This window comes from Rhincodon typus, chromosome 3, assembly GCF_021869965.1.
Source record: "Rhincodon typus isolate 14 chromosome 3, sRhiTyp1.1, whole genome shotgun sequence".
Classification (NCBI taxonomy): Eukaryota; Metazoa; Chordata; class Chondrichthyes; order Orectolobiformes; family Rhincodontidae; genus Rhincodon; species Rhincodon typus.
Genome location: NC_063334.1, coordinates 50,401,394 through 50,427,002, shown reverse-complemented (window position 1 = coordinate 50,427,002; position 25,609 = coordinate 50,401,394). Strand labels below are relative to the sequence as shown.

At 40.0% G+C, this 25,609-nt stretch overlaps 1 protein-coding gene across 1 annotated transcript; it reads left to right on the top strand.

Annotated features, from left to right (window-relative positions):
- The first annotated feature begins 4,168 nt into the window (after positions 1–4,168).
- Positions 4,169–9,806, top strand: LOC109919851 (sphingosine 1-phosphate receptor 3-like). Its single transcript, XM_020519876.2, has 2 exons — positions 4,169–4,797; positions 5,943–9,806. Exon 2 carries the CDS (start codon positions 6,088–6,090, stop codon positions 7,237–7,239), a length of 1,152 nt encoding a protein of 383 aa, XP_020375465.1. The 5' UTR covers positions 4,169–4,797; positions 5,943–6,087; the 3' UTR covers positions 7,240–9,806.
- Positions 9,807–25,609: the final 15,803 nt, after the last annotated feature.

Here is a 25,609-nt window from a genome sequence, read left to right as displayed (position 1 = left end):
TATGTACCTGTCAGGCAGGGAGGAAGTGGTCGAGCGAGGGAACCGTGGTTTACTAAAGAAGTTGAATCACTTGTCAAGAGGAAGAAGGAAGCTTATGTAGAGATGAGGCGTGAAGGCTCAGTTAGGGCGCTTGAGAGTTACAAGTTAGCCAGGAAGGACCTAAAGAGAGAGCTAAGAAGAGCCAGGAGGAGACATGAGAAGTCTTTAGCAGGTAGGATCAAGGAAAACCCTAAAGCTTTCTATAGGTATGTCAGGAATAAAAGAATGACTCGGGTAAGATTAGGGCCAGTCAAGGACAGTAGTGGGAAGTTGTGCGTGGAATCCAAAGAGATAGGAGAGGCGCTAAATGAATATTTTTCGTCAGTATTCACAGAGGAAAAAGACAATGTTGTCGAGGAGAATACTGAGATACAGGCTATTAGACTAGGTGGGATTGAGGTTCATAAGGAGGAGGTGTTAGCAATTCTGGAAGATGTGAAAATAGATAAGTCCCCTGGGCCCGATTGGATTTATCCTAGGATTCTTTGGGAAGCTAGACAGGAGATTGCAGGGCCTTTGGCTTTGATCTTTATGTCGTCATTATCTTCAGGAATAGTGCCAGAAGACTGGAGACTAGCAAATGTTGTCCCCTTGTTCAAGAAGGGGAGTAGAGACAACCCTGGTAATTATAGACCAGTGAGCCTTACTTCGGTTGTGGGTAAAGTGTTGGAAAGGATTATAAGAGATAGGATTTATAATCATCTAGAAAGGAATAATTTGATTAGGGATAGTCAACACGGTTTTGTGAAGGGTAGGTCGTGCCTCACAAATCTTATTGAGTTCTTTGAGAGGGTGACCAAACAGGTGGATGAGGGTAAAGCGGTTGATGTGGTGTATATGGATTTCAGTAAAGCGTTTGATAAGGTTCCCCATGGTAGGCTATTGCAGAAAATATGGAGGCATGGGATTGAGGGTGATTTAGCGGTTTGGATCAGAAATTGGCTAGCTGTAAGAAGACAGAGGGTGGTGGTTGATGGGAAATGTTCATCCTGGAGTTCAGTTACTAGTGGTGTACCTCAAGGATCTGTTTTGGGGCCACTGCTGTTTGTCATTTTCATAAATGACCTGGATGAGGGCATAGAAGGATGGGTTAGTAAATTTGCGGATGACACCAAAGTCGGTGGAGTTGTGGATAGTGCGGAAGGATGTTGCAGGTTACAGAGGGACATAGGTAAGCTGCAGAGCTGGGCTGAGAGGTGGCAAATGGAGTTTAATGAGGAAAAGTGTGAGGTGATTCACTTTGGAAGGAGTAACAGGAATACAGAGTACTGGGCTAATGGTAAGATTCTTGGTAGTGTGGATGAGCAGAGAGATCTCGGTGTCCATGTGCATAGATCACTGAAAGTTGTCACCCAGGTTGATAGCGTTGTTAAGAAGGCGTACGGTATGTTAGGTTTTATTGGTAGAGGGATTGAGTTTCGGAGCTATGAGGTCATGTTGCAGCTGTACCAAACTCTGGTGCGGCCGCACTTGGAGTATTGCGTACAGTTCTGGTCGCCACATTATAGGAAGGATGTGGAAGCATTGGAAAGGGTGCAGAGGAGATTTACCAGGATGTTGCCTGGTATGGAGGGAAGGTCTTATGCGGAAAGGCTGAGGGACTTGAGGCTGTTTTCGTTAGAGAGAAGAAGTTTAAGAGGTGACTTAATAGAGACATACAAGATGATCAGAGGATTAGATAGGGTGGACAGTGGGAGCCTTTTTCCTCAGATGGTGATGGCTAGCACGAGGGGACATAGCTTTAAATTGAGGGGTGATAGATATAGGACAGATGTCAAAGGTAGTTTCTTCACTCAGAGAATAGTAAGGGCGTGGAATGCCCTGCCTGCAAAAGTAGTAGACTCGCCAACTTTAAGGGCATTTAAATAGTCATTGGATAAACATATGGATGATAATGGAATAGTTTAGGTTAGATGGGCTTCAGATTGGTTTCACAGGTTGGCGCAACATCGAGGGCCGAAGGGCCTGTACTGCGCTGTAATGTTCTATGTTGCAGAGAAGTATTCACTTACTGGTTCAACAAGTTCTTTTCTCTCTGTCATATTCACCAAGCTGCCAGTATGTGAACTGGCAGGGATATCAGGAGGCAGCGTTGCTGATGCTTGCTCTGCAGCCTCTGGACACTGTTCCCAAGAGGTGCTGGAGTGTCTTCATCACGGGACAGTCCGCTTGTCTGCTAAGGATGTGGACTTTCCACTTGTACATCTAGGACACAAAAGAAAGAAGTTGTGGCACACAAGGATTATAGTTTGTGCAATGAATAACACCAACAGTGGGATTAACATAAGAGCTGCACCAGAATGACAAATGGTATTTACTCATCGGAGAACATATCTTGGGATCTTGCAGGAGCAATCCTCTTCTCTTGCAAGAACCAAGATTCTTTTCTCATAAGCTGAGGAGGCTAAAATCAAGCACCCGTGACCCATTGGGCCCTTGCTGCCCTATTATGACACTTTTCACCTGGAATGAGTGAAAGGGAGTGATTCTGTGAGATAAAAAAGTGTGGCACAGCTGTAGTGGTGGTGCAGGTGAAGGACTAATTTTGAGGTCTCCTGCATGAATGAATGGGCAGCACAGAGGGCATGCAGGGTTAGTCCTGTATGGTTTTGAAGTGGGTAGGAAAGAGTAAGGAAAGATGATGCATGCTATATTGAGAGTGGTAGAGCATGAGCCTTAGTGGGAGGTGAGTGCAGTAACATGGGCAGGGTGACTGTGAGGTAACAGATAGAAGATGGTAACACTCACCCTGTCAGGACAGAGAAGGTCATTATCCTTCTTAGAGCAATATTGTGCACTCCTCAGCACTGTGGAAACTTACTTTTTAATCACTTGTGGGACAAGGACATTGCTGACTGGCCAGCATTTTATTGCCTGTGATTAGTTGGCCTTAGAAGGTGTTGGTGAGCTGCCTTCTTGCACCGCTACAGTCCACATACTGTAGGTTGAGCCACAATGCCCCAACGGAGGGAATTCCAGAATTTTGACCCTGCAACAGTGAAGGAGCAACAATATATTTCCACATCAGGGTGCTGAGTGGCTTGGAGGGGAACTTGCAGGTGGTGACATTCCCATGTATCTGCTGGGATTATCCTTTCAAATGGAAGTGGTCATGGGTTTGAAAGATGTTGTCTAAGCATCTTTGGTGAATTTCAGCAGTGAATCTTGTAGATAGTGCATATTGCTGCTACTGAGTGTCGGCAGTGGAAGCAATGGATGCTTGTAGATATTTTGCTGATCAAGCGGGCTGTTTTGTCCTGGATGATTTCAAAATTTTTGAGTGTTGTTGGACTTGCACCCATCCAGGCAAGTAAGTGAATATTCCAACCCACTCTTGATTTGTGCCTTGTAAATGGCAACAGGTTTTGAGGAGTGAGGAAGTGTGTTATTTGTCACAATATTCTGAGTCTCTGACCTGCTCTTGTAGCTACTATGTTTATGTGATGAGTCCGGTTGAGTTTTTGGTCAATGGTGACCTCAAGGATGTTGATAGTAGGGGATTCTGTGATGGACACCATTGAATGTCAACAAATGATGATTAGATTGTCATCATCTGGCATTTAAGTGGTGTGAATGTGTGTCTTTTATTTTTCCTGTCTGTATAAGTCACTCCTCTCTTTAAACACATTACTTCTGTTTGCCTGTGTTTGATGTTGTCTTTTTATTGGCATTAAAACTCTTTTTAATTTCACTCAAGAAAATAATGGCAATTGGCATTTTACTTCAGGGCAAATCTGAAAAAAAAAATCAAGTTAAATATTTAAGATATACACTATAAATAAAACATTGAGCAAGTTGATGTCACCATCTCAGCTGTGGTCAAATATTTTTGTCTTTTTTATTTTGTCTTTCAGTTTTTCTCCTAGTTAAATGATTGTCTTCGCACATCAAAATGTAACAGAGTCATCTATGAGTGATTTCTTCTTTCCCTTTAACCGTCACATCCTTTCTCTTGGTTGTTTGATTTTGCATGTGTATATTTCACGCAATATTTCCCTACCACTCTGGGTTTCTCTGCCAGAACTTCAAGCCTTAATAGCACGTCATGCATAGTGAGGAACTGCCCTCTGAGGGCGTTACCTGCCGCCAACTCAGACACAGCAACAAAAAGACTAGGCTGACATGAATATAATACTTAGGGAACTTCGTAGTGTATAAGGCGGAGTGAGAGTCACGAAGAACACAGCTGCAAGCCACAGCACCAGTAAAACGACAAGGGCTCTTGCAAGAACCCGGAAAACTACGGCGAAAAAGTGAGAATATGACACGGTCAGAAAACTGTAATAGGCTGCTGAAAGGAATGAGCAGCAAATTATAGAAACAAATACTGCAACGTGAAACCGAAAAGAATGAAATCCAAGCCATTTAATATAATAGTCTGTGGAAGAAGCAATGGTCCGGAAAAGTGACTGGCCCCCTAAATAGACTAAAATTAATTTGATGCGACAAAAGGTGTCTCGATAGCAAGATTGAGGGATACTGACACAAATCAGGGAATGTTTAATGGAAAGCTTTGGAATTGCCAAGGAGTTTCGAAGAAGTGTATTTGAAGGGAAAAATTACGAAGTGTGCAAATTTAACACTGGAAAACAGTAAAAGCATCGAGACTGAGGAAATAGTGAATTTTTAATTGAAAACGCTACAATTGAAAACTATTCTGATCAGGACAAACTCGGAGATTTGCAGCTAGTCACCCACCTCTGAACTTAAACACTAACTTGTTAAATATTGGCTCCAAAGCTAAAAGTAATGTGAAGGGTGAGTCTTCATTTTGTAAAGTTCACTAAGCATGACGTTTTTGTTTGTTTTTCTGTCGGAGGTCATTGTTATGCTATTCAAGTGTTACAAAATAAAAAACAAAAGATAGTCAACATATTTATCTTAAACATTCAGCTAATTACTGAAATATTGGGATTTTGTAGTAGTAAGGACATCTCTAAAAACGTACATTTGGCGAGTATCCCAATGTCTAATGAACATTCTTCCAAAGGCTTTTAATGTTTTCACTGCAAGCATTTGTAAATAAAGAACGGGAATCTGAGAACACCACTTACTGAACGTAATTTTATTTTTCTTACATCCCACTTATTTCTCTAACTCGAACATTTGAGTGTTGAATCCAAGTTCGGGACGGGGGTGTGGGGGTCCTAATTATGTTACATTTAGCGCCAACTGTTAAGATATTCAGTGAATCAAGTGTCAAGTGTTCTCACATGAAAGAAGCACCTCTATAAATATGTTACTTCCTGAACTTTTCTTTTATTCAATGTAATTTGCTAACTGAAGAAATGGCAACTTTCTGAAACAAATAGCCTTAACTTCGAATGTAAGTAATCCCTATTCAAGCAAAGCCTGTCTTTCATCATGACATGTTCACAAATTGTTTAGGTATTTAGCAACGTGGAACTATGACATACATGGGTATGTATAATAGTGCATTGTAAATTAATGAAAATCACACAATGAAGGTTATCGGGCTGTTCAGTGCTGTTCTTTCTGCCTGACAGCTGTGAGCAGATAGATGTAAATTATGTAACTCTATTGCAAATAAATCAAATGGTAATTCCACTGTCTAACATCCCATAATATCCGAGGTTTCATGCATTAATCATTCCTTCTCTACATTGTTTAATCCATCCCTTTGGAATTTTCTGCATTTAGAAGTAGACAATCATTTCCAAAACTGACCAGTTTTTGACTTGTCTTAATGAAATGTACTAGGCATTTCAAAAGTTCCCAATACTCTAATAGGATATTTCAAATGCATGTTGTGTACTTTAGAGGGAGGTTGATTAAGAAATCTTTGATGCTTTATCTAAGATCAATAGGAGTCAGTTCTGTATGTCAACAGCATGTCTGAAAATTTACAGCACATTGATCAAACATTGTGTTCAATTTTACAGATTTTAAAATTTCACGTATCGTGCCCAATGTTTGCTGGCAGCATTGAGAATATGGCTCACAGGTTTTCTTCAGGCTGTCTATATTAATAATGGGGCAAAGGCTCCATCTAGTGAACAAGATCTAATACCACAAAAAAGCTTCAACATGAACATGCCTTTAATCGCTCTTCCAGCTGAAACGCTCATCAGCAATGGGTGCGTCAAAACAGACCTCATTGAGAGTCACTATAATTACACAGGGAAATTCAACAAAAAAGGAAAACCCACCAATGGGATGGACCTAACTACTGTGGCCTTTCTGATCATCTGCAGCTTCATCGTGCTTGAAAACCTTATGGTTCTCCTAGCCATTTGGAAAAACAACAAATTTCATAATCGCATGTACTATTTCATTGGTAATTTAGCCCTATCCGATCTTCTGGCAGGAATAGCTTACATAGTAAACATTCTTATGTCTGGAAATAAGACTTTTGGCCTCACAACAACTGTATGGTTCATCAGGGAAGGAAGTATGTTTGTAGCATTGGGAGCCTCCACCTTTAGCTTGCTAGCAATAGCAATTGAGAGACACATGACTATGATAAAAATGAGACCCTATGATGCAAGTAAAAAGTACAGAGTTTTCCTCCTCATTGGCGCTTGTTGGCTAATATCCATTTTACTTGGTGCCTTGCCTATCCTCGGTTGGAACTGTATCTGCAACTTCTCGGACTGCTCCACAGTCCTGCCACTTTACTCCAAAACGTACGTTGTCTTCTGCATCAGCATCTTCAGTGCAATTCTGTTGGCCATCGTAATACTTTATGCTCGTATTTATATACTGGTTAAGACAAGTAGCCGCAAAGTTTCAAACAGAAAATTTACAAAAAACAATTCAGAGAGATCAATGGCTCTGCTGAAGACAGTAGTGATTGTTGTAGGAATTTTCATTGCATGTTGGTCCCCGCTTTTCATTTTCTTGCTCCTTGATGTAGCTTGTAAACCAAATAAGTGCAGTATACTGTATCAAGAGGATTGGTTTATTGCAGTCGCAGTCCTCAATTCTGGCATGAATCCCATTATCTACACTTTGGCCAGCAAAGAGATGCGTCGGGCTTTCTTCCGTCTTCTTTGTGGCTGCCTAGCCAGTACTAGAGTCTCCAAGGCCTTATCAATTAAGTTAGCTGCAGATAACAGCAAAAGCAAGTCCAGTGGCAGTAATTCACAAAAGGTGAATGAAGGAGAGCTGTCACAAATCAATACCCCATCAAATGTAATCAATTCTGTGAACTTAACAACTCCCAGTGGAGAATTTTAATCTTTATAGGTTAAAATGCCTTAATATACAGTATTACTTCCACAAGTTAATAACTCTTAATTTTTATTTCTTGGAACTCTTAACTTCCTCTGAAACAGATATTTCTTTTTGTAGTTTCAGGATATGAAATAATTACAGATTTCTGATGTCTTTAACACCAAAATCACAAGTTAAATGTTCACACAATACATATTGTACAAAGGACTTTACCAAACATTCCCATAAAATGCCATTAATTCAGAACTCTTCAGTTGCCCTGAAGTTTTCTGTGGCATTTTAGAATATGCTGTTAATCAGAAATTCCTTTCTCTGCTATCTTAATTTAAAATACATTAGTGTAACTTCTGATGAAACAGTTGAGCAAGAAGTTTCAGACCAATGCGTTGATATTTGTGGACTAGCTTCTCATAAAATAATTTCAGGAGTTGCAATATTCAGGGAGATTCCATTAAACTCAATTCTACATAACTTTGAAGGAGCTTTTAACCCCTTTGACAATGATCTGCATTTTCAGGCCTCCTTACCACTGTGAAACTATGTTGTTACAATTAGTAGCATGCAGTTACTTCTGTCGATAAAATAGCAGTGTTAGATAATTTCACCCTTTCAAGAATCCCTGAAGTATCAGAGCTTCTTCTCAGAAACATATTTCTTAACTGTATGAACATCTAAAATCCTTATTCTAACTCCTTCTGTATGTCTTAGTATTCACAAATGGCTTCATTAAAAATCACAGTGAACAATTTATCAAATGTTCATATGGGACACCACAGAAAACATAACTCATTCAACAATGGCAGTGCTTGACTTTGCACGCGTGTAAAACAGGTGACATTTCTCCCTATTTTTTATTTCCGTTGGAGAAAGAGATTTACTAGAATCACTAATAGATTAGATATCACTGAGGACTCAGTTATGTAGGGAGCCGAGAGAAGCTGTGATTGTTCTCCTTCAAGCAGAAACATTTGAGGAGATTTTTAATGAAAACATTCAATATTATATGCAGCTTTAATACAGCATATGAGAAAAAGTGTTTCTAATAACAGAAAGTTTGACAAAAAGATAACTTAGATTTAAGATAATTGGCAGAAAGAAAACAAGAGATAAGGAGAACTTGTTTATGTGGCAGATCATTACCGATTGGAATATTCTGCCTGGAAGGGTAGTGGAAGTAGATGGAATTGTAAAGTTCAAGGAACTTGGGCATTTATTTGAAGAGAAAACATTTATATGGCTATAAGAAAAGAATGATTGGGAGTGAGACCAATTGCCTAGATCTTTCAGAGAGCCAGGATGAAATGCCTTCTTTCATGTTGTAAGCTAATAGGACTGTATGTTAAATAGGATTCTAATGCATTATCAAATAGTTGTTTAACACTATTGTTAAAAGTGATCACAGTGCTTTTAAAAAGTACACAGTTGGAGATTTATGAATTACATAAGTCAATACATGTTCTTTTAATTGAGCTGATCTGTCTCTTTTTTGTAGAATTCTAATTGTAAATAAATGATCTTATGTAGCTATGGTTATTTTTGAAGCAATCTGATTGTTTGAAACATTTAGTGTGAAAAAAATGGCTAAAGGAAATAATTTTGAGAATACAATTGTTAAATATATAGAACTATAGCTTTGCTGCTGCCTTATTTAAATGAATAAACAAGACGCTTATCATATCTTAGGATGCTATAATAGAAACCATGGACATGCTGATCCCAGACATATGGTCTCAATCTTTTAGAACGGCATCTAAAGGAAGACCTTAAAATTAAATCCTTATTTCTTTCCTCCAATGGGTTTGATTTATTTGGTATTTCTTAAAGAACTGTCTACAGGAAATCTAATTTTAGATTATCATATGATTAGTTTTTTCAATGGAAGATAAAGTGCACCATTGAGATTACAATCATGCTACATCTGCAGGTAAACTATTACTTAGATATATTTGACTGCAATTAGTACAGATTGATGTTTCAAAAATGCATGAGCATCCAAATCAATTGTGAATGACTAATACACCTCTCAGTAAAAAGCTGATATTGCACTCACAGCTAGTTTCATGTGAATTGTGAATATTCAATGTCAAATTTTGTGCACAGTCAACTGATTATGTTGCTTGTCCACATAGTAGAGAAGGTACTATTTGTTAAACTGTTACTGATATAGTCATTATTAATCCATATCTATGTTATACATATAGTATTGTGTGAAAATCGTTTTCTCATAAGGACACTATGAAAATCCTTTAGAAAAACCCGACCACCCTCCTCCCTACATGTGTTTACATCATGCAATCCAATTATTTCTTAAATAATCCCAGCCTTTTGTCACCATTATTTCATCTGAAAAGCTATCTCATTCTTTAAGTGGTATTTTTGCTAAGAACCTCATTAGATTAGTCATCAATTTGCCTTTTATTGGTTGAAACTGTACCCATTTCTGTGTTCTATGTTGCATTCCCCTGAGTTTCTTTTGACTTGAATAAATCAACATACTTTTCTTTACCAATTGTTATCTTATCGTCTTATAGCCCAAGCTTCTACAAGTATTCTTCCTATGATACAGCAGCATCACGATTCTACATCTGATCATCTATTTGAATATCTTATTGACTTTTCAAGCCAGAGCTACAGTGACAGTGAAATATCAATAGTTTGGCTAACAAAATAATATTATCCATTTGAGTAAGATTTTCTATGAATTGCATTCTGTCATTTTTGTAATATCATTCAGTATTCCATATGTTATGTTAATTTTTGCTTAGCAGTGACAGTCGTCAAATCTGCCAAGATTTCCCTGGAGTGTTGGAGGCTGAGCATGAGGGGCATAGATAACGTGAATAGCCAAGGTATTTTTCCTAGGATGGGGGAGTCCAAGAATAGAGGCTGTAGGTTTAAGGTGAGAAGATAAAGATTTAAAAAGGACCTGAGAGGTAACTTTTTCACGCAGAGCGTGGTGCCTGTATGGAATGATCTGAGAAAGGAAGTGTGGAGAGGTTTATAATGATAACATTTAAAAGGCATCTGGATGGGTATATGAATATGAAGGAATATGGACCAAAATGGGATTACGTTAGATTGGGATGTCTGGTTAGCATGCACGAGTTGAACCAAAGGGTCAGTTTCTGTGCTGTATGACTCTATGACATCATTGGTTATTTCCATACCATTAATGAAGTGATTCACTTTTTGCTTATGCGGTTACACTTGTCTGATTTATTTTGTCTCACTGGTTTTGTAATCCCAAGCTCCCCCTTCAGATTCAACTCCTCTCCTTATTTAGTATCATTCTCAAATTCAATCAAGTTACATATGTTTCTGAATTTCTATATGAGAAATGTTTGGGGTTCCAACATCAACTCCTAAGTCACCTCTGTTTGGAGAAATGAAATTCTTCTTAGTGCACAGGCTGACTTCCTATAGTTATGAGATCTCTATCTCTGCTGTAAGTTCTTTTAGCAATACATACATCACTTGAAGCATGGAGTCAAGAATGAGGCTGAAAATGTGTGAATTTTTGGTGATGTAAGTGCTGAAAGCAATATCAAAGAAGAATAAAAGCAGTGTGCAAATTTGAGTTACTGGGTGAGTCAAAATGCCTATGCATTTCCCAATCCCCGTTGCTGAAATCAAAGGAAACATGAGACAAAATTTGAATATTTTCACTCAGTGGCAAAATAGCTACACAATTAAATAAAAGGACAGAGCAAATTAGAGTAGCAACCCTGTTATCAATATTGGGGAAAGCTCTGCAGCCTAAATCTCACTTTGGAATAGCAAAGCCAGATAAGAGAGATTTTGCAGGCTTTAAAGATACAATTTGAATCATATTGAATCATAATGTTACTTATGCACAATATCTGTCAACATAAGAACACAAAGGAAGCGGGAGAATATTGATCAGCATGTGACCTCACTAATATTAGCTGAATCCTTTGAGTTTGGAGATAGGATTGTCTTAAGCATATGAGAGAGGCCATCATACATCTGTTGAGAGAGGAGAAATCTATACTTAAAAAGGCTATCAACATGTGTAGAAGATTTGAAGAGTCGATAATCAGTTAAAGTGTATTAATGAGAGAACAGACTGGGTTTGATGGCTCAGTAGTTAGCACTGCTTCCTCATAGTCTCAGGGACCTGGGTTCAATTCCACCTTCGGGTGACTGCCTGTGCGCAGTTTGCACGTTGTCTGCATGGGTTCCTCCGGGTGCTCCGGTTTCCTCCCACAGTCTGAAGATGTGCAGGCTACGTGGATAGGTCATGGGAAATTGTCCATAGTGTTCAGGGATGTGTAGATTAGTGGGTTACGGGGGATGGGTCTGGGTGGGATGCTGTGAGGGTCGGTGTGGACTTGTTGGGTCAAAGGGCCTGTTTCCACACTGTAGGGATTCTATAATCTATGTATTATGCTGAGAGACATTTCAAAGTGAATAAGAACGACATATTGAAAAAAGAAAGAAATATTTTCAGAAGAACCTGCAGAAAGATCCACACTAGAGAGCAGGATGTAAATATATACATCGGGAAAGAGGTGTTCTGGCTGCAACAGCTGACTCACTTTAACTAGAAAGAAGCAGAATTAGCCTACTGAGATGGCTCCCAGAGAGACCTCTGCCAATAATTCTGATAAATCACTCTTCAGCATGCAACAGGTTGGTGGTGTTGTGTCTAATATGATAAATGTCTTATGACTGTTAGTATGATGACTGCAGAAGGAGAGCATCATGTGAATGTGAAGTGCCAAATAGAAATGGTGCTTCATGCAACATTATGAACATTGCAGACCTGTGCAAAACAACTCAAGATGGTGACCCAGAAATGAAAACCTCATAGGTAAGATTGAGGTTATATGTTGGAACAATATTCAAGCGAAGAGAATAAATTAAGCTGAGAACTCAATGTAATGTGAAGAGTGAAAATCAGGTGTTCCAGCTAGTAGACCCTAAGCAAAGCCCACTTGTCTCAGCTGAAGCAAGTGTACAGCTTATGCTAGTCACCCTGAATGTGCCAGAGAAGGTGTGGTGTTTTACAGTCCACTCAGCCAATGACTGCTAAATAGATCATAAAATATTACAAAGATGTATTTACCAGTTTTCATTGTCTTCATCTTCAAATAGATAAAAGTGTAACACCAATTCAGCATCTGCTCAGGAGAGTTCCAGTTGTCATCAAGTCCAACCTGAAAGACCAACATAGAACAGCTGGAGAAGAAATTAGTAATCAAGAAAATGAAAACTTCTGCAGAACTGATTAGCAGCAAATTAGCAGTGAACAAAATATAAGAAAACTGAGAAAACCCAGCATGTATTCAGAAGAATTCAATGAAGCTTTGAAAAGTTTTCAATAATTCATACCAAGCCCTGAAGAAATTTTGCCACAACTTACCAAGGCAAAGCTCTTACCCTAGATGCAAAGGATGGACACTGACAAATGAAGCTTGGTAAAAGCAATAGTTTTCTAACTACATTTTGGACACAGTTTGTTGTGCATATTGTTTGACATTTATAGAAGTGCACTAACACAGACATCACGAGATAATCAGTGATCTTCCTAGAGTGGAAGCTTTTGTGGATGATTTGCTAATCTATAGATGTGGAGATACAATAGAAGCATTTGCAGATCATGGGCAGAATCCAGTGCAATTGCAAGCACTTGCCAAATGAATCAGAATGTGAACAAGAAAAGGATGTAATTGAAGATGCCTGGACAAAATTCATAAGTCATGCACTGACAGAAACAAAACTTTGCCCAATTCTTGGCAAAGTGAGAACTAAAGTAGAGATGCAATGAGAACACTGCAATAATTTATTGGATTCATGAACTGTTTAGCAAAATTCTCCTTTAAATTGTCATCAGAATCAAAAGATGGGTCTACGATCAAACATGAACAGAGATAAAGGACTGCATCAACCAATGCTTGTAATGAATACCAAGCCAAGAAAGGAAAAGTGCTACTTTATAATATCCCAGACAGACAATACATGAAACTTGGAGTAGACATCTTCCCTCAAAGGAACTGATTGTTCATATTTTTGTTAAAAAACCCTAGTTTCAGAAGTTCTCTCACACACAACTGAACATGTTTTTCCATCACCAACTCACCGGTGATATTTTTTCCATCTATTAACCACCACTAGTAAATCACCCGCATTTTCAATTAAATAACTTATGTGTAAAGCCCATTAAGGGCAATGCAAACCATCTAAGGTGAGGCAGAAGGGGCCCCATTCATTATATTCTGCTGACTGGGAATTAGACCAGCTGACGTCATGATTGTGAGATTGTGGAATGACTGAAAACACATTTCAGACATAATGGCACTCACTTCACAAATGCGGAGTTCAACTCCTTCATGAGGGATTGGGAAATTCAACACCACACTTCATCTCCAAACTATCCCCACTCAAGCTGATCCAGCAGTAAAAATCACCAAACGGTACATAAGGAGATCAAGCAAATCTAGATTTGAGAAATACACCGACTGAAGACATGAAAATTTGTCCAGTCCAAAGATTAATATTGCAGCACATCTAAAGTACTCTTCCAACAAAGAAAAGAATTACTGAAGCCAAAACTAGGAGGTTTTTTTAAGTAAGAGTAGTGACTAAATTAAGGAGATACAAGAGAAAACCAATTTCGCGTTGATAAAACTGCCAATTCATTACCAGACCTGAGCATTTATTCAATGCAAATATTCAATGTTCTCAACAAAAGCCAGCACTGGTGGTGTCTTAGGATCTATGCAGAACAGCTGCCACTTCAACCATACATAGCAAATATGAATGACCAGACATATTGATGCCAGTAGAAACTTGTACATACATCTGGAAAAGCTGTTCCTTCATTGCAGGCAGCAGGTCAAAAGAAGTCTATCATGCATGTATGGAATGAACTGCCAGAGGAAGTGGTAGAGGCTGGAACAATTACAACATTTAAAAGACACCTTGATGGGTAAATGAATAGGAAGGGTTTAGAGTGATATAGACCAAATGCTGGCAAGTGGGACTAGATTTATTTAGGATATCTGGTCGGCATGGATGAGGTGGACAGAAGGGTCTGTTTTCATGCTCTACATTTCTTTGACTCTATATCACTGTGCACACAGCACAGAATGACCATCAGTCAGAGTTCCACTGTTCTCCAGCAACTGAAACGGATGAACAACAAAAGTTATTACAGCAACAGCATTCAGTACAGGAATGAATTTCCCCAGAGAAGGAATATTGCTAGGAACAAATAGAAATCAGAGGAACAGCCAATGACAACGTAAAGGTGTAACATTAGGAGACATACTGCACGGTGGCACAGTGGCTAGCATTGTTACCTCACAGCACCAAGGATCCAAGTTTGATTCCAGGCTTTGATGTTTGCCCACGTGGAGTTTGCACATTCTTCCCATGTCTGCATGGGTTTCCACTGGGAGCTTCAGTTTCCTCCCACAGTCCAAAGATGTGCAGGTTAGGAGGATTGGTCTTGCTAAATTGCCTGTAGTGTTCAGGGATTTGAAGGCTAGGTGGATTAGCCATGCGGGATTGCAGGGATGGGATTGGGAGGATGGGGCTGGGTGGGATGCTCGTCAGAGGGTCGGTGCAGACTCAATGGACCGAATGGCCTCTATCTGCACTATAGGGATTCTATGATTTAAAAACGACGTAAGCATTACGTATGACAGATTGATGAAAATGGAACTGACTAGAGTTTACGCTGTTTTGTTCATGAATGACAGTTTTGTTTTTAATCATGTATATTGAGTAATTTGCATAATTTTTTTATAATCAAGGATGATGTTCATAGAAATACGATTGTACTTGGTATACTGGCTGGTTTGCTATTGTCATGTGGCCTCTACCTCTGCTGTAATTTGTGTTTGCTTTTACACACATCACCTTAAACAACCTTGCTTAGTACTGGTCCTTCACCAATACACTTACTCAATTTATGGCATAGATTCTCCAATGTAAATGACACCTAGCTCCTAAATGATAAGTGAAACAGTACCAGCTTCAATTCTGAATGTGAAATATACTTCTACTATTGGAAATTACTGTGTATATTATAGCATTTCTTCATACAATATCGCTTTTATTATTTAAGCAATACTCTTAGTTGTGTACAGTGTGTAGTAGTTGTCAAGGATTGCTTAATAGTAAGTAATTTATATTGGCATAGATGAGTCAACCTTGCAATTGTATACAAATGACACACTCTGGCTTTAAAAATAAAGTTGTGTATCTGTAGGATTTTGTGTTGATTTTTGGAAATCAAGAGCTGAATCTTATAGAGCCCTGAACAATGTTGGTTACAGTGATAAGTCTAGGAAAATTGCATGAGAACTCAAATGTGGCCTTTCTCGACAGCAGGAACAATTCATTGTATTTCCAAACAGAGTACTGGACATCAAGACAAGACTCATACTAGGGAGATGCCTATTAATGGGGATTGTTGCTTGTTCTTGGTCTCATTAACAGTAAATCTCACCTCATTAATATGAAACCTGTTATTCTACCACCCAAAATGAGGAAACTAGATGCCAACTCCTGAAATGAAAGTGAGAGCAGATGCCTGATGACTCTAGTTCTTCAATTGCCTGTCTGGACTTCCATCTTGGACACCTAGCACCAACGTGTCAGGGCATGCTCCATGGGCAGTGGTCATACACTTCCCACATTCACAGTCACTAACATCCAACACGTACCACCCTCCTTGCATCATCATGGCATATCTCTGATCCACCTACAGTTCACTTCTGCACTGCCATGTTGCACCTCAGGGCATACTGCCAAGCAGCATTGCAATGCTGCAGAAATGACACTTTCCGCACACGGATAGGCACCCAGTTCACCCTGTTCAGTCTGCAACTCAGGACTGCCACCTGTTCTTTTAGCAGTTCCATACATTGAGCTCACACAACCCCTGCCTTTCTTGCCCTGCTCTGCCATTTTACAATATTCCCCCTCAGCCAGAGATACCATTATACAGTACTTCTGTATTGGTTTGCCATTTAGTACAGACACAAATCCAGGAAGCTTGTCATGGATGTTAGCAGTGATCAGTCAAATCAAGGGAGATACTGTTTAGTCTGGTCAAGGGTCGTCTCAGATACCAGTCCAGGGGCTTATCACAGTCAGTTAGCAATCAGTGTCAGGATTGCCTACTCATAAGAGGTGAGGAACCAAATGTCAAGCAGTACGTACCCAATCTTGGCTCTTTCTGCCCTATTGTGGCTGTTTTCTCCTGGAATGAGAGAAAGGAATGGATTAAAGAAAATGAAAATGGGTGGCAGAGTTGTTAGTGCTGCTGCAGATAGGAGAAAGATTTTTGTTTATTTATTCATTGGATGAGGGCATCGCCAGCTAGGCCAGCACTTACTACCCATTCCTGTACTGTGGGAGTGAGTAGACAGCAGAGACAGTATGAAGGACGAGTAGAGTAGAGAATTATATGGGTGAGAGTGAATGAGGGAAGATGTTGCAGAAAACAGTGAGACCGATATATCATGGGCTTTGGTGAGAGTTGGGTACAGTAGCAGAGGTAGAGTGAGTGTGAGGTAGCAGAGAGATGTTGGTGGCACTTACTCTGGTGGAATGGAAAAGTACTGGGGATTCCTCCAGGAGGCCATGAACATAGTAACTCAGATAGCAAAATTAAACCAGGCTTGCATGGTCTGGTGTCATGGCCTCCTCTGCTAGTCCTGGGGAAGGTGATATCTCTCTTCTGCACCAGCCCATCCACCAGGACCTCTATGTGTTGATCCACAAAGTGAGGTGCCAATTTCCCCTTATCTGCCATATTGGTGCAAATGTCAGAAACAGTGGGGGGCTGTTCCAGACTGACAGTGATTGTCTGGGTCCACAAAAGCTTTTTAAAAATAGTGCTGGTGCCAGGGATATTGGTCAATTCTGGGATATCTAGGTCATGGTATGTTCTTCTGGCTACAGAAGATGGTAGATTTGGGCTAGTGTTGGATGAAAGGGGCACCATAGAAGCAGGGTGGGTACTTAATGAGGTGAGTTTAATAAGAAAAGCAAAGAAAACTTTTGAGTGCTCTCAGAGAAAAGCCCCCATAAAACTTGACAAACCTGATATTTATCTACAGAAAAAAATTCAGTCCCAAGTATTTACAAGAATGCCAAATTGATCATTTTCACTTTATTTATTTTGTTTTAGTAAATATGCCATTTTTTGAATGGAAAAACTGTCCTTATCACAACATGGCCTTCTTGAATCTGCGTGAAATGTCTGTACAACAAATTTGAGGCAACAATTGTTTTACATAGGTAACTTTATGGATCATGAACAATTATAACTCAAAGACTAGACTATTTATTTACTCTTGTACCTGGAACAAGGTAATTCAGCCTTAATATCGATAGAATAAGGAAATAAGGAAACAGTTTGAAATATTTGTGCCATGCACTGGAACACTCCATTATGTTAATATGTAGGACAGAGAATCGCGCTGATTTTACATTTTATTTTTATTTGAAAAGGTGATTTGATTTCCAGTAGGAAATTAAAGGGACCTGCATTTATAAATACTTTTAATTCAAATAAAATATTTTTAATTAGCAGAACTACATTAAGGCATTTAGTCATAACCATCTCTTTTCAACTGAGAGATAATTGACTGTACATAGCTTGAACAACACCAAGCTGCAAAGTCAGGAAAGGCAATGTGGCAGATCTTTGTGAACTACTGCAGCTAGTAGGGAGGATTGAACTCATGTTGTTGGCATTATTCTGCATCACACTCTAGCCATCTGGTCAACTGAGCTAACCAGCCCCTGAAACAGAACAAAATTAGATTGAATTTTTAAACAGTAAAACAAAAGCTGATTTACACAGTCATTCAGCATCATATTAAAATGTTTTCTCGTTGTACTGCAGCCTAGGGGCTAGTTTATAAGCAGAGGCTGATGCTATCAGTCTCAGAGTAGATCATATTGGAGCTGTAGTTTTCACATTTAAACTGCAGAATCCAGGTCATAACATAACAGCTTCTGATTACTTGGTTTAGGCTTAGTTTGTCCTGCAAGTAAGTACCATACATAAAAGAAAACAATAGTATTAATAGTCTGGTAGTTGTTGTAGAAAGTTAGGACATAGAGAACATTACAATAGCTTTATTATTTGCACAAAGGGTGATCCTATGGAAATGATATTAGACTCCCAACTGTTGATTACCATTATATGGTTGATATCATGCTAAAACAGAACAGATACTTTTTAAAATCATGCTGTCTCATTGTTGCGTAATTTGGACTCTTTGCAATGGTGTAAGATTGATGATAGCAAGTGGTATGAAACTATATGAAACTATTGATACAAGATAGTCAGCATGGATTTGTGAGGGGTAGATCATGCCTCACAAACCTTATTGAATTCTTTGAAGAGGTGACCAAACACGTGGATGAAGGTAGAGCAGTGGATGTGGTATACATGGATTTAAGTAAGGCGTTTGATAAGGTTCCCCATGGTAGGGTCATACAGAAAGTAAGGAGGCATGGGATAGGGGGAAATGTGGCAGATTGAATTAAGAATTGGCTCACCCTTAGACGACAAAGGGCGGTCGTGGATGTAAAATATTCAACATGGTACTCAGTTACAAATGGTGTACCATAAGGATCTGTTCTGGGTCCTCTTCTATTTGTGATTTTTGTAAATGATTTGGATGAAGGAGTGGAAGGATGGATTAGTAAGTTCGCTGACGATACGAAGGTGGGTCGAATTGTAGAAAGTGCGGAGGGCTATTCTAGGTTACGAAGGGACATTGATAGGATGCAGAGCTGGGCTGAGAAGTGGCAGATGGAGTTTAACCCTGAAAAGTGAGGTGATTCATTTTGGAAGGACAAACTTGAAAGCAGAGTACAGGGTTAATGGAAAGATTCTTGGCAGTGTGGAGGAGCAGAGGGATCTTGGGGTTCCTGTCCACAGTTCCCTGAAAGCTGCCACCCAGGTGGGTAGAATTGTTAAGAAGGGATATGGTGTGTTAGCTTTCATTAATAGAGGGATTGAGTTAAAGAGCCGTGAAGTTATGCTCCAGCTATACAAAACCCTGGTTCAGGCACATCTGGAGTATTGTGTCCAGTTCTGGTCGCCTCATTACAGGAAAGATGTGGAAGCATTGGAAAAGGTGCAGAGGAGATTTACCAGGATGTTGCTTGGAATGGAGGGATGGTCTTACAAGAAAAGGTTGAGACAGCTAGGGCTTTTCTCTTTAGAACGACGAAGGATGAGAGGTGACTTGATAGAGGTGTACAAAATGATCAGAGGTATAGGTAGAGTGGATAGCCAGAGACTTTTTCCTAGGGTGGAGGTAGCTATTATGAGGGGGCATGGTTTTAAAGTGAGTGGAGGTAGATATAGGGGAGACGTCAGAGGTAGGTTCTTTACTCAGAGAGTGGTAGGGGCGTGGAATGCATTGCCGGAGAGGGTAGTGGAGTCGGCCTCATTAGGGGCATTTAAGCGGCTATTAGCTAGGCATATGGATGATAGTATAAGGTAGGGGTGGAGGTTAGATAGACCTTAGGATTAGGGTAAAAGTTCGGCACAACATCGTGGGCCGAAGGGCCTGTACTGTGCTGTACTGTTCTATGTTCTATGTTCTATTTAAGTTAGTGAAAAGTTGAAGGCAATGTCAATCAGGCCATTGATTCACCATCATTCATGTTGCATTATTTCACAAAATCCAAATTGTCCCATTCATTTTGAAAGAAAGATGTGCATTTTTGTCCTGCCATCCATCTTCACAGGGCATCTTAAAATGCCTTATAATTAAGGAAATACTTTTGAAAGACAACTACTGATATAATGTAATCAAAATGTAATAAATAATAATTAAAGACAAAGTAAAAACAGAGATGGATGCTAAATTTACAAAAAAAACTGTTCCATTATGTTTGTGAATAAGTAAAATAACCATGTGGCAAAACCATTTATTACTGAGCCAAGGAACTAAGGGATTTTAGTACTCATCCACCTTCCAGATATATACAGTAAATACCCTTATTGATGATGAAACTACTGAACTTAAACATTTCCATTGAATAAGGTGGCTCATCATCAAATTGGAATCCTAAATTTCCCATTATAAAAAGAGTTTCCCTTCTAAAGAACAAAGAAATTCTGATTTAATCTACAACAAATCTTTTTTTAAAAATTCTGCATTCCCACTATTAAATATGACACTAATGGGAAAATCTGGAAGTAAATTTATCATGCATATCAGTGGTTTTTTAGTGCAGTCATATCATTATAATTACACTCAGCAACAAAAACAGAAATTGCTGGAAAAGCTCAGCAGATGTCACCTAGTATGGTGACGAAACGTTTGCAAACAAACTTACCAGCTTGGCGAGCAAGTCAAAAACTGCATTATAATTACATTTCTGTGTTATTGTTCAATCAGCAGCAGATGTGAAGAGGATCCGCCTGTGCGTAAAGGGCCAATTCAAACATGAAATTTGGAGGCAGTGGAGTTGAGAAGAAACAATGGATTTGAGACATTTCAAGGCTGTGCCTCGTCAGCGTTTTCTCACTTAAAGTTCCAGTGGGGCTGAGTGGAGGCAGTGGGACCTAATAGCCTAAATATTGCCAACCCATTCGTAATGAACTGGAAAGTTGGAAAGCCATCAAAATAGATGAGAATTAAGACAGCAGAAGGCCTACTGTTCCTCTGCAATGTGGGAGAGATAAATTTTGCAAAATAAATTTTGTCAGCCTTTTAGCAAGTTCTGGGGGAAACCTTCATTTTAAGAATGTTTTGGAATGGAAGGGCTCAGTGTCAATGGTCATTCCTGTGCAATAGCACAACTTGCCTCAGTGATACTTGAATGACTGCAAGAACACATGGCAATCAATATGCCCCTATCTTCCGGTGCACATCGCTGCTGAGATTGCTGAGCTGCCTGTCTTCTATTTGGGGTGGCAGCTTCTGGGGACTTAGCAACTGGCAAAATGCATCTCTGGGTCCCTCTGCCCAGCAAAGACACCTCTTCTGGAAGTGGAATACTTCCACTAGGAATACTAGTGGAAGTATTCCTTCCACCAGAGAGGAATACTAGTGTTGGGACCACTGCTGCCTCCATTAAATCAGCCAGTCATTTCCCAACTGCATGGTGAAGAAATAAAAAGAGAAAATACTGGAGAACTCAACAGGTTTGACTATATGTCTGGAGAAATTTTTTGCATTGTGTTATATATAAATAATGTGGCTTCTTCTATTTTATTTCATCACTTCTGCATAAGACATCCAAGTTTTATTCTTAAAATCAAATCTGCAGTATTGCATGCTTATGTTTCATTAAATAATACCAAAAGAAAAAATGATCTATCAAGCCATATTTTTGAAATAACTCCACAAGAGGCCAGTACCCAGTCACCAAGTCACCCTTTATTTACAGGTACATAATATTTGAAACTTGGCTAGCATGCCCATAACTTCTGACACTCCTGTTTATATCTGTCAGCCAGGGCTCCTTGATTGGACCATGTTAACAGCACTAAATCAGGGAACTCATATTTTATGAGGTCCACCTGGCTGACCTCGTTATACATCCCTCCCACTCTAGGTCTGAGGACATAGACCTTTTTCTTGTAGCCTCCCCTGGGGCATTTTTGCACCAGGTTTGGTTTCTCCTATTCAGCCTCAGATATGATCGGCATGTACTGAACCATAACCTGCCTCTTCTGTCCGGAGTGTCTCAGAAGAAATTCATTCTCTTCTTCTGGCAGTAAAGGCATTGGGGCTGTGACATCTGTCATGTCCATCTCAGACTCCAAGGTTTCTTTGATGTTATACGGAGGGGGAGAACCCAAGAGTTCCAAAAGCTTTTCTGGCTGTTCGGAGGGTTCAGGTGTGCTCCTGCACCGTTTGTGAGTTTGCAGCTTTTATGTAGTCCATGTTCTTGTTCAACACTGCCTCACCTACCCAAACATTGTGCATCACAGGACCTGACCTCGCTTTGACTATGCCTCTTACCCATGCAGGGCCATTCCTGTGGTTCTGATACCAAAGTTTGAGGCCTGAAGTAAACTGTCTCTCTTGCTTAGCAGAGTCTTGTGTCTGGCATGAGTGTTCCTGATGCTGTTTCACTCTCCACAACCCCCAGGTTTGGGAAGATCAGATTTAACCTCTGTGGAATCTTCGCCCCATTAGCATCACTGCTGAAGCTATACCTGTAGTTGCATGAGTGATGGTCCAACAATGAAATAGGAACCAGGACAGTTTGGTATCGAGTCAAGCTGTAAGGTGTTTCTTTAAGCCTGCCTTCAAAGTTTGGACCGCTCTTTCTGCCGGACCTTAGGATGATGGATGATATGGACCTGTCCTTAAATCCGAATGCCATTCGATGTTAGAAAATACTCGAATTTCCTGCTGGTAAATGATGGCCCGTTGTCTATGACCAACACTTCCAGGAGCCCGTGTATTGCAAAAGATGTTCTATTCTTTTCTGTCATCGGCCCTGTGTTTGACGAATGAACTCTATGCACATCCAGTCACTTTGAGTGGGTGTCCACAATGACTGAGAACATTGAGCCCACATCCAGAGTTTACCCAGTTATTCCCACGAATGTGGAAGAGCTGCTAGTGGAAATTTTTGTCCTTGTTGGCACTCTGGGCACTGCCTCACCAATGCGTTTGCATCCAATCCTAGCTACCAGACATAACTTCTTGCCAATATCTTCATTTTGGACAGCCCTGGATGGCCCTGGTGGAGTTCAGCCAGTATCCGGCGGCAACCTTCACACAGGGCATCACTCTTGCTCCCCATAATAAAAGGCCATCCTCTACGGTGATTGGGTCTTATGGGTACAGAAAGGTTTCAGTTTTGATTGAGATGGCCCTTTTGCTTCCCCCATCACCACCAGTTGTTTTATTTTTGCAAGGATCAGATCTTTTTGCATCCACAGTCTGATATTGTCAGTAGTGACCGGAAGGGTCTCCAAAAAGTTTAAAACTAAAATGGACTCTTCCAGTGGTGGTACCACCGGTCATGTATCTGCCAGCATCCACATTTGCTACTTGGCTTCCTGGACGGTGTACCAACTTGTAATTGCACTTAGAATGAGAGCCCACCACTGAAGCTATGGATGGCATGTCCTCGTCCTCTTTGAATAGCCCTATCAGGGGTTTGTGGTATGTTACTATTACAAATTTATATCTGTAAAGGTATAGGTGTAACTTTCTCACACCACAGATGACCGCCAAACCTTCCTTCACTATCTGGGCATATTTGTGCTCTGCATCAGCCAACATCCAGGATGTACACTAGTGGGCATTTCTCTCCATTGGGCCATCTATGAGCCAACACTATTCCAAAATCGTATAGGAGGCATCACATGTCAGCACCAGATCTTGCTTCAGATCATAGTGTGCCAACACTTTAGAAGAGATAGCTGCTTCTTCACTTCCCTAAAGGCTACATCTTGGCTACGAGACCATTTCTAAGGCTGACCCTTTCTCAATAGTAGATGTAAGGGTTTCAGGATGGAGGCCAGATTATGTATGAACTTGCCATAATAATTCACTAATCCAAAGAAAGACCTAAGCTCCAGTATAGACATGGGAGCCAGAGCACCTTTGGTCACCCTCACTTTATCTGCCAATGAATGTAACCCAATCTTGTCTCCTCTGTAGCCCAAGTAGGTCTCTTGGGGTGCCTGGAACTTGCATTTTTCCTTTCTAAGGCACATGCCCCTTTGGAGAAACGTCTAAGGACTATGTCCAAGTTCTCTAATTGTTCTTTATTAGTCTTCCCTATTATTAGCATGTCGTGCAGATAAATGGTGACCTGGGATAGAGCTGGTAGAACGTTCTCCATCATCTGCTGGAAAATTGCACAGGCTGGTGATACTGTGGAAGGAATCAAAATGGGGACAGAAAAATGTGCAGCGAGGCACGTATACAAGCCTGTGTAAAACCACAGACAGTTCCAGTTAGTCAAAAACAGGAAATTCTGAGACACTGCAAGATTAAAATAAAACATGCTGACATATAAAATCACACAACTTCAGTAAAAGCAACCACCTGTGCAACAAAGAGCAGAATGTCTTTAACCAAGACTGATGGTAGCTAAGCATAGAACAGATAACGCATTAATGAAATGTCAAAAGATGATTGGTTTATTGTGTTGCTAAGACATATAATCAAAATGTAATTGGACAATGAGGAAGTATGCTTATGTATAAAAATACGACTGTGACCACCTGCATCAGACTTGTCCTGTCGGGTTGTTAGAACCCGCAGGTTAATTCTCCGTGCATGCAAGTAATATCGAAGAAGTCATTCAGCTTGTTGTTTCTTCGACAGTATTTCTTGGAGGTCCCCCCGAGATGGCTAACCCTTGGCTTGAGGCATGTGTCTGGATACTGTACCTCGCTGGTAAAAGAACCAGCTGTGGCATACAAAGGGTACCGACTTTATCCCTTTGGTTTGTTTACCAGTGAGAAAGTGTTGTGTCCTGTGTACAAGTATGAGATAAGCCTCATACGGTAATAAGGTGAAGTCAGGGAAATCAGGGTGCCGGTGAATAAGAATTGAGGTCTCTAGAGATGAGGGGTTCCCCTCTAGGGAAGGTTTAGAGGTTGTGCTAAAGGGTTGGAATCCCCTTATGTGGGTTAGAGTCCCACGAAAGAATAGGATTCTTAAATTAGAGGCTCTACTTCTGCAAGAGGAGAAAGAGTTGCTCCTCGGTGAAGTTGGCTGAGTCGTTTCTGCAAGATGGATCGGAGCCTCCTCGATGAGATGACACAAGGCTGTTAGGGACCTGTTAGGAATAAGTCAACTTAATAAATTTCCAGAAATCTAACTGGCAGAATTTAAATTCAGACTTAAAGATTTGTCCAGAATGGGTAACAACATCTCAAGTGAGGCCTACCGTCAAAAAAAAGGAATGCTATTGGCACATATGTTTGTTCATTACAGGCCCGATTCGGTTAAATTTGTTGATAAATGACAATGGACTTAGAAAAGTGAAAAGCCGTTTCCACCTCACAGCACATTTAATTATGATTGCATTCAACAATAGACAGCAATTTTGAAAAAAAAAGAGACCAGCTTTTGGCGCTGTGTTCACTGAACTAAGTGTTAACACTTTGTTGTCTGGTTTGAAGGCACCTTTGTTCGTTGGTAGTTAAATGTTGTCTTATGTATTATTTTTGTGTTTTCGTTCCCTGGAGCTCAAGATCCGGGAATGCTTTGAGTTTAGTTTGCATTTTGGAAATCAATGGTGATTTGAAAGTGTAATGTGTGCCTGTATCAATGTGGAACGTATATGATTAATGTAATCAGAGATAGTAGGAACTGCAGATGCTGGAGAATCCGAGACAACAAGGTGCAGGGCTGGATGAACACAGCAGGCCAAGCAGCAT

What these genes read in the sequence shown, in the direction of transcription:
- LOC109919851 (XM_020519876.2), top strand. Translation starts at nt 6,088, where the DNA reads ATGAACATGCCTTTAATCGCTCTTCCAGCTGAAACGCTCATCAGCAAT.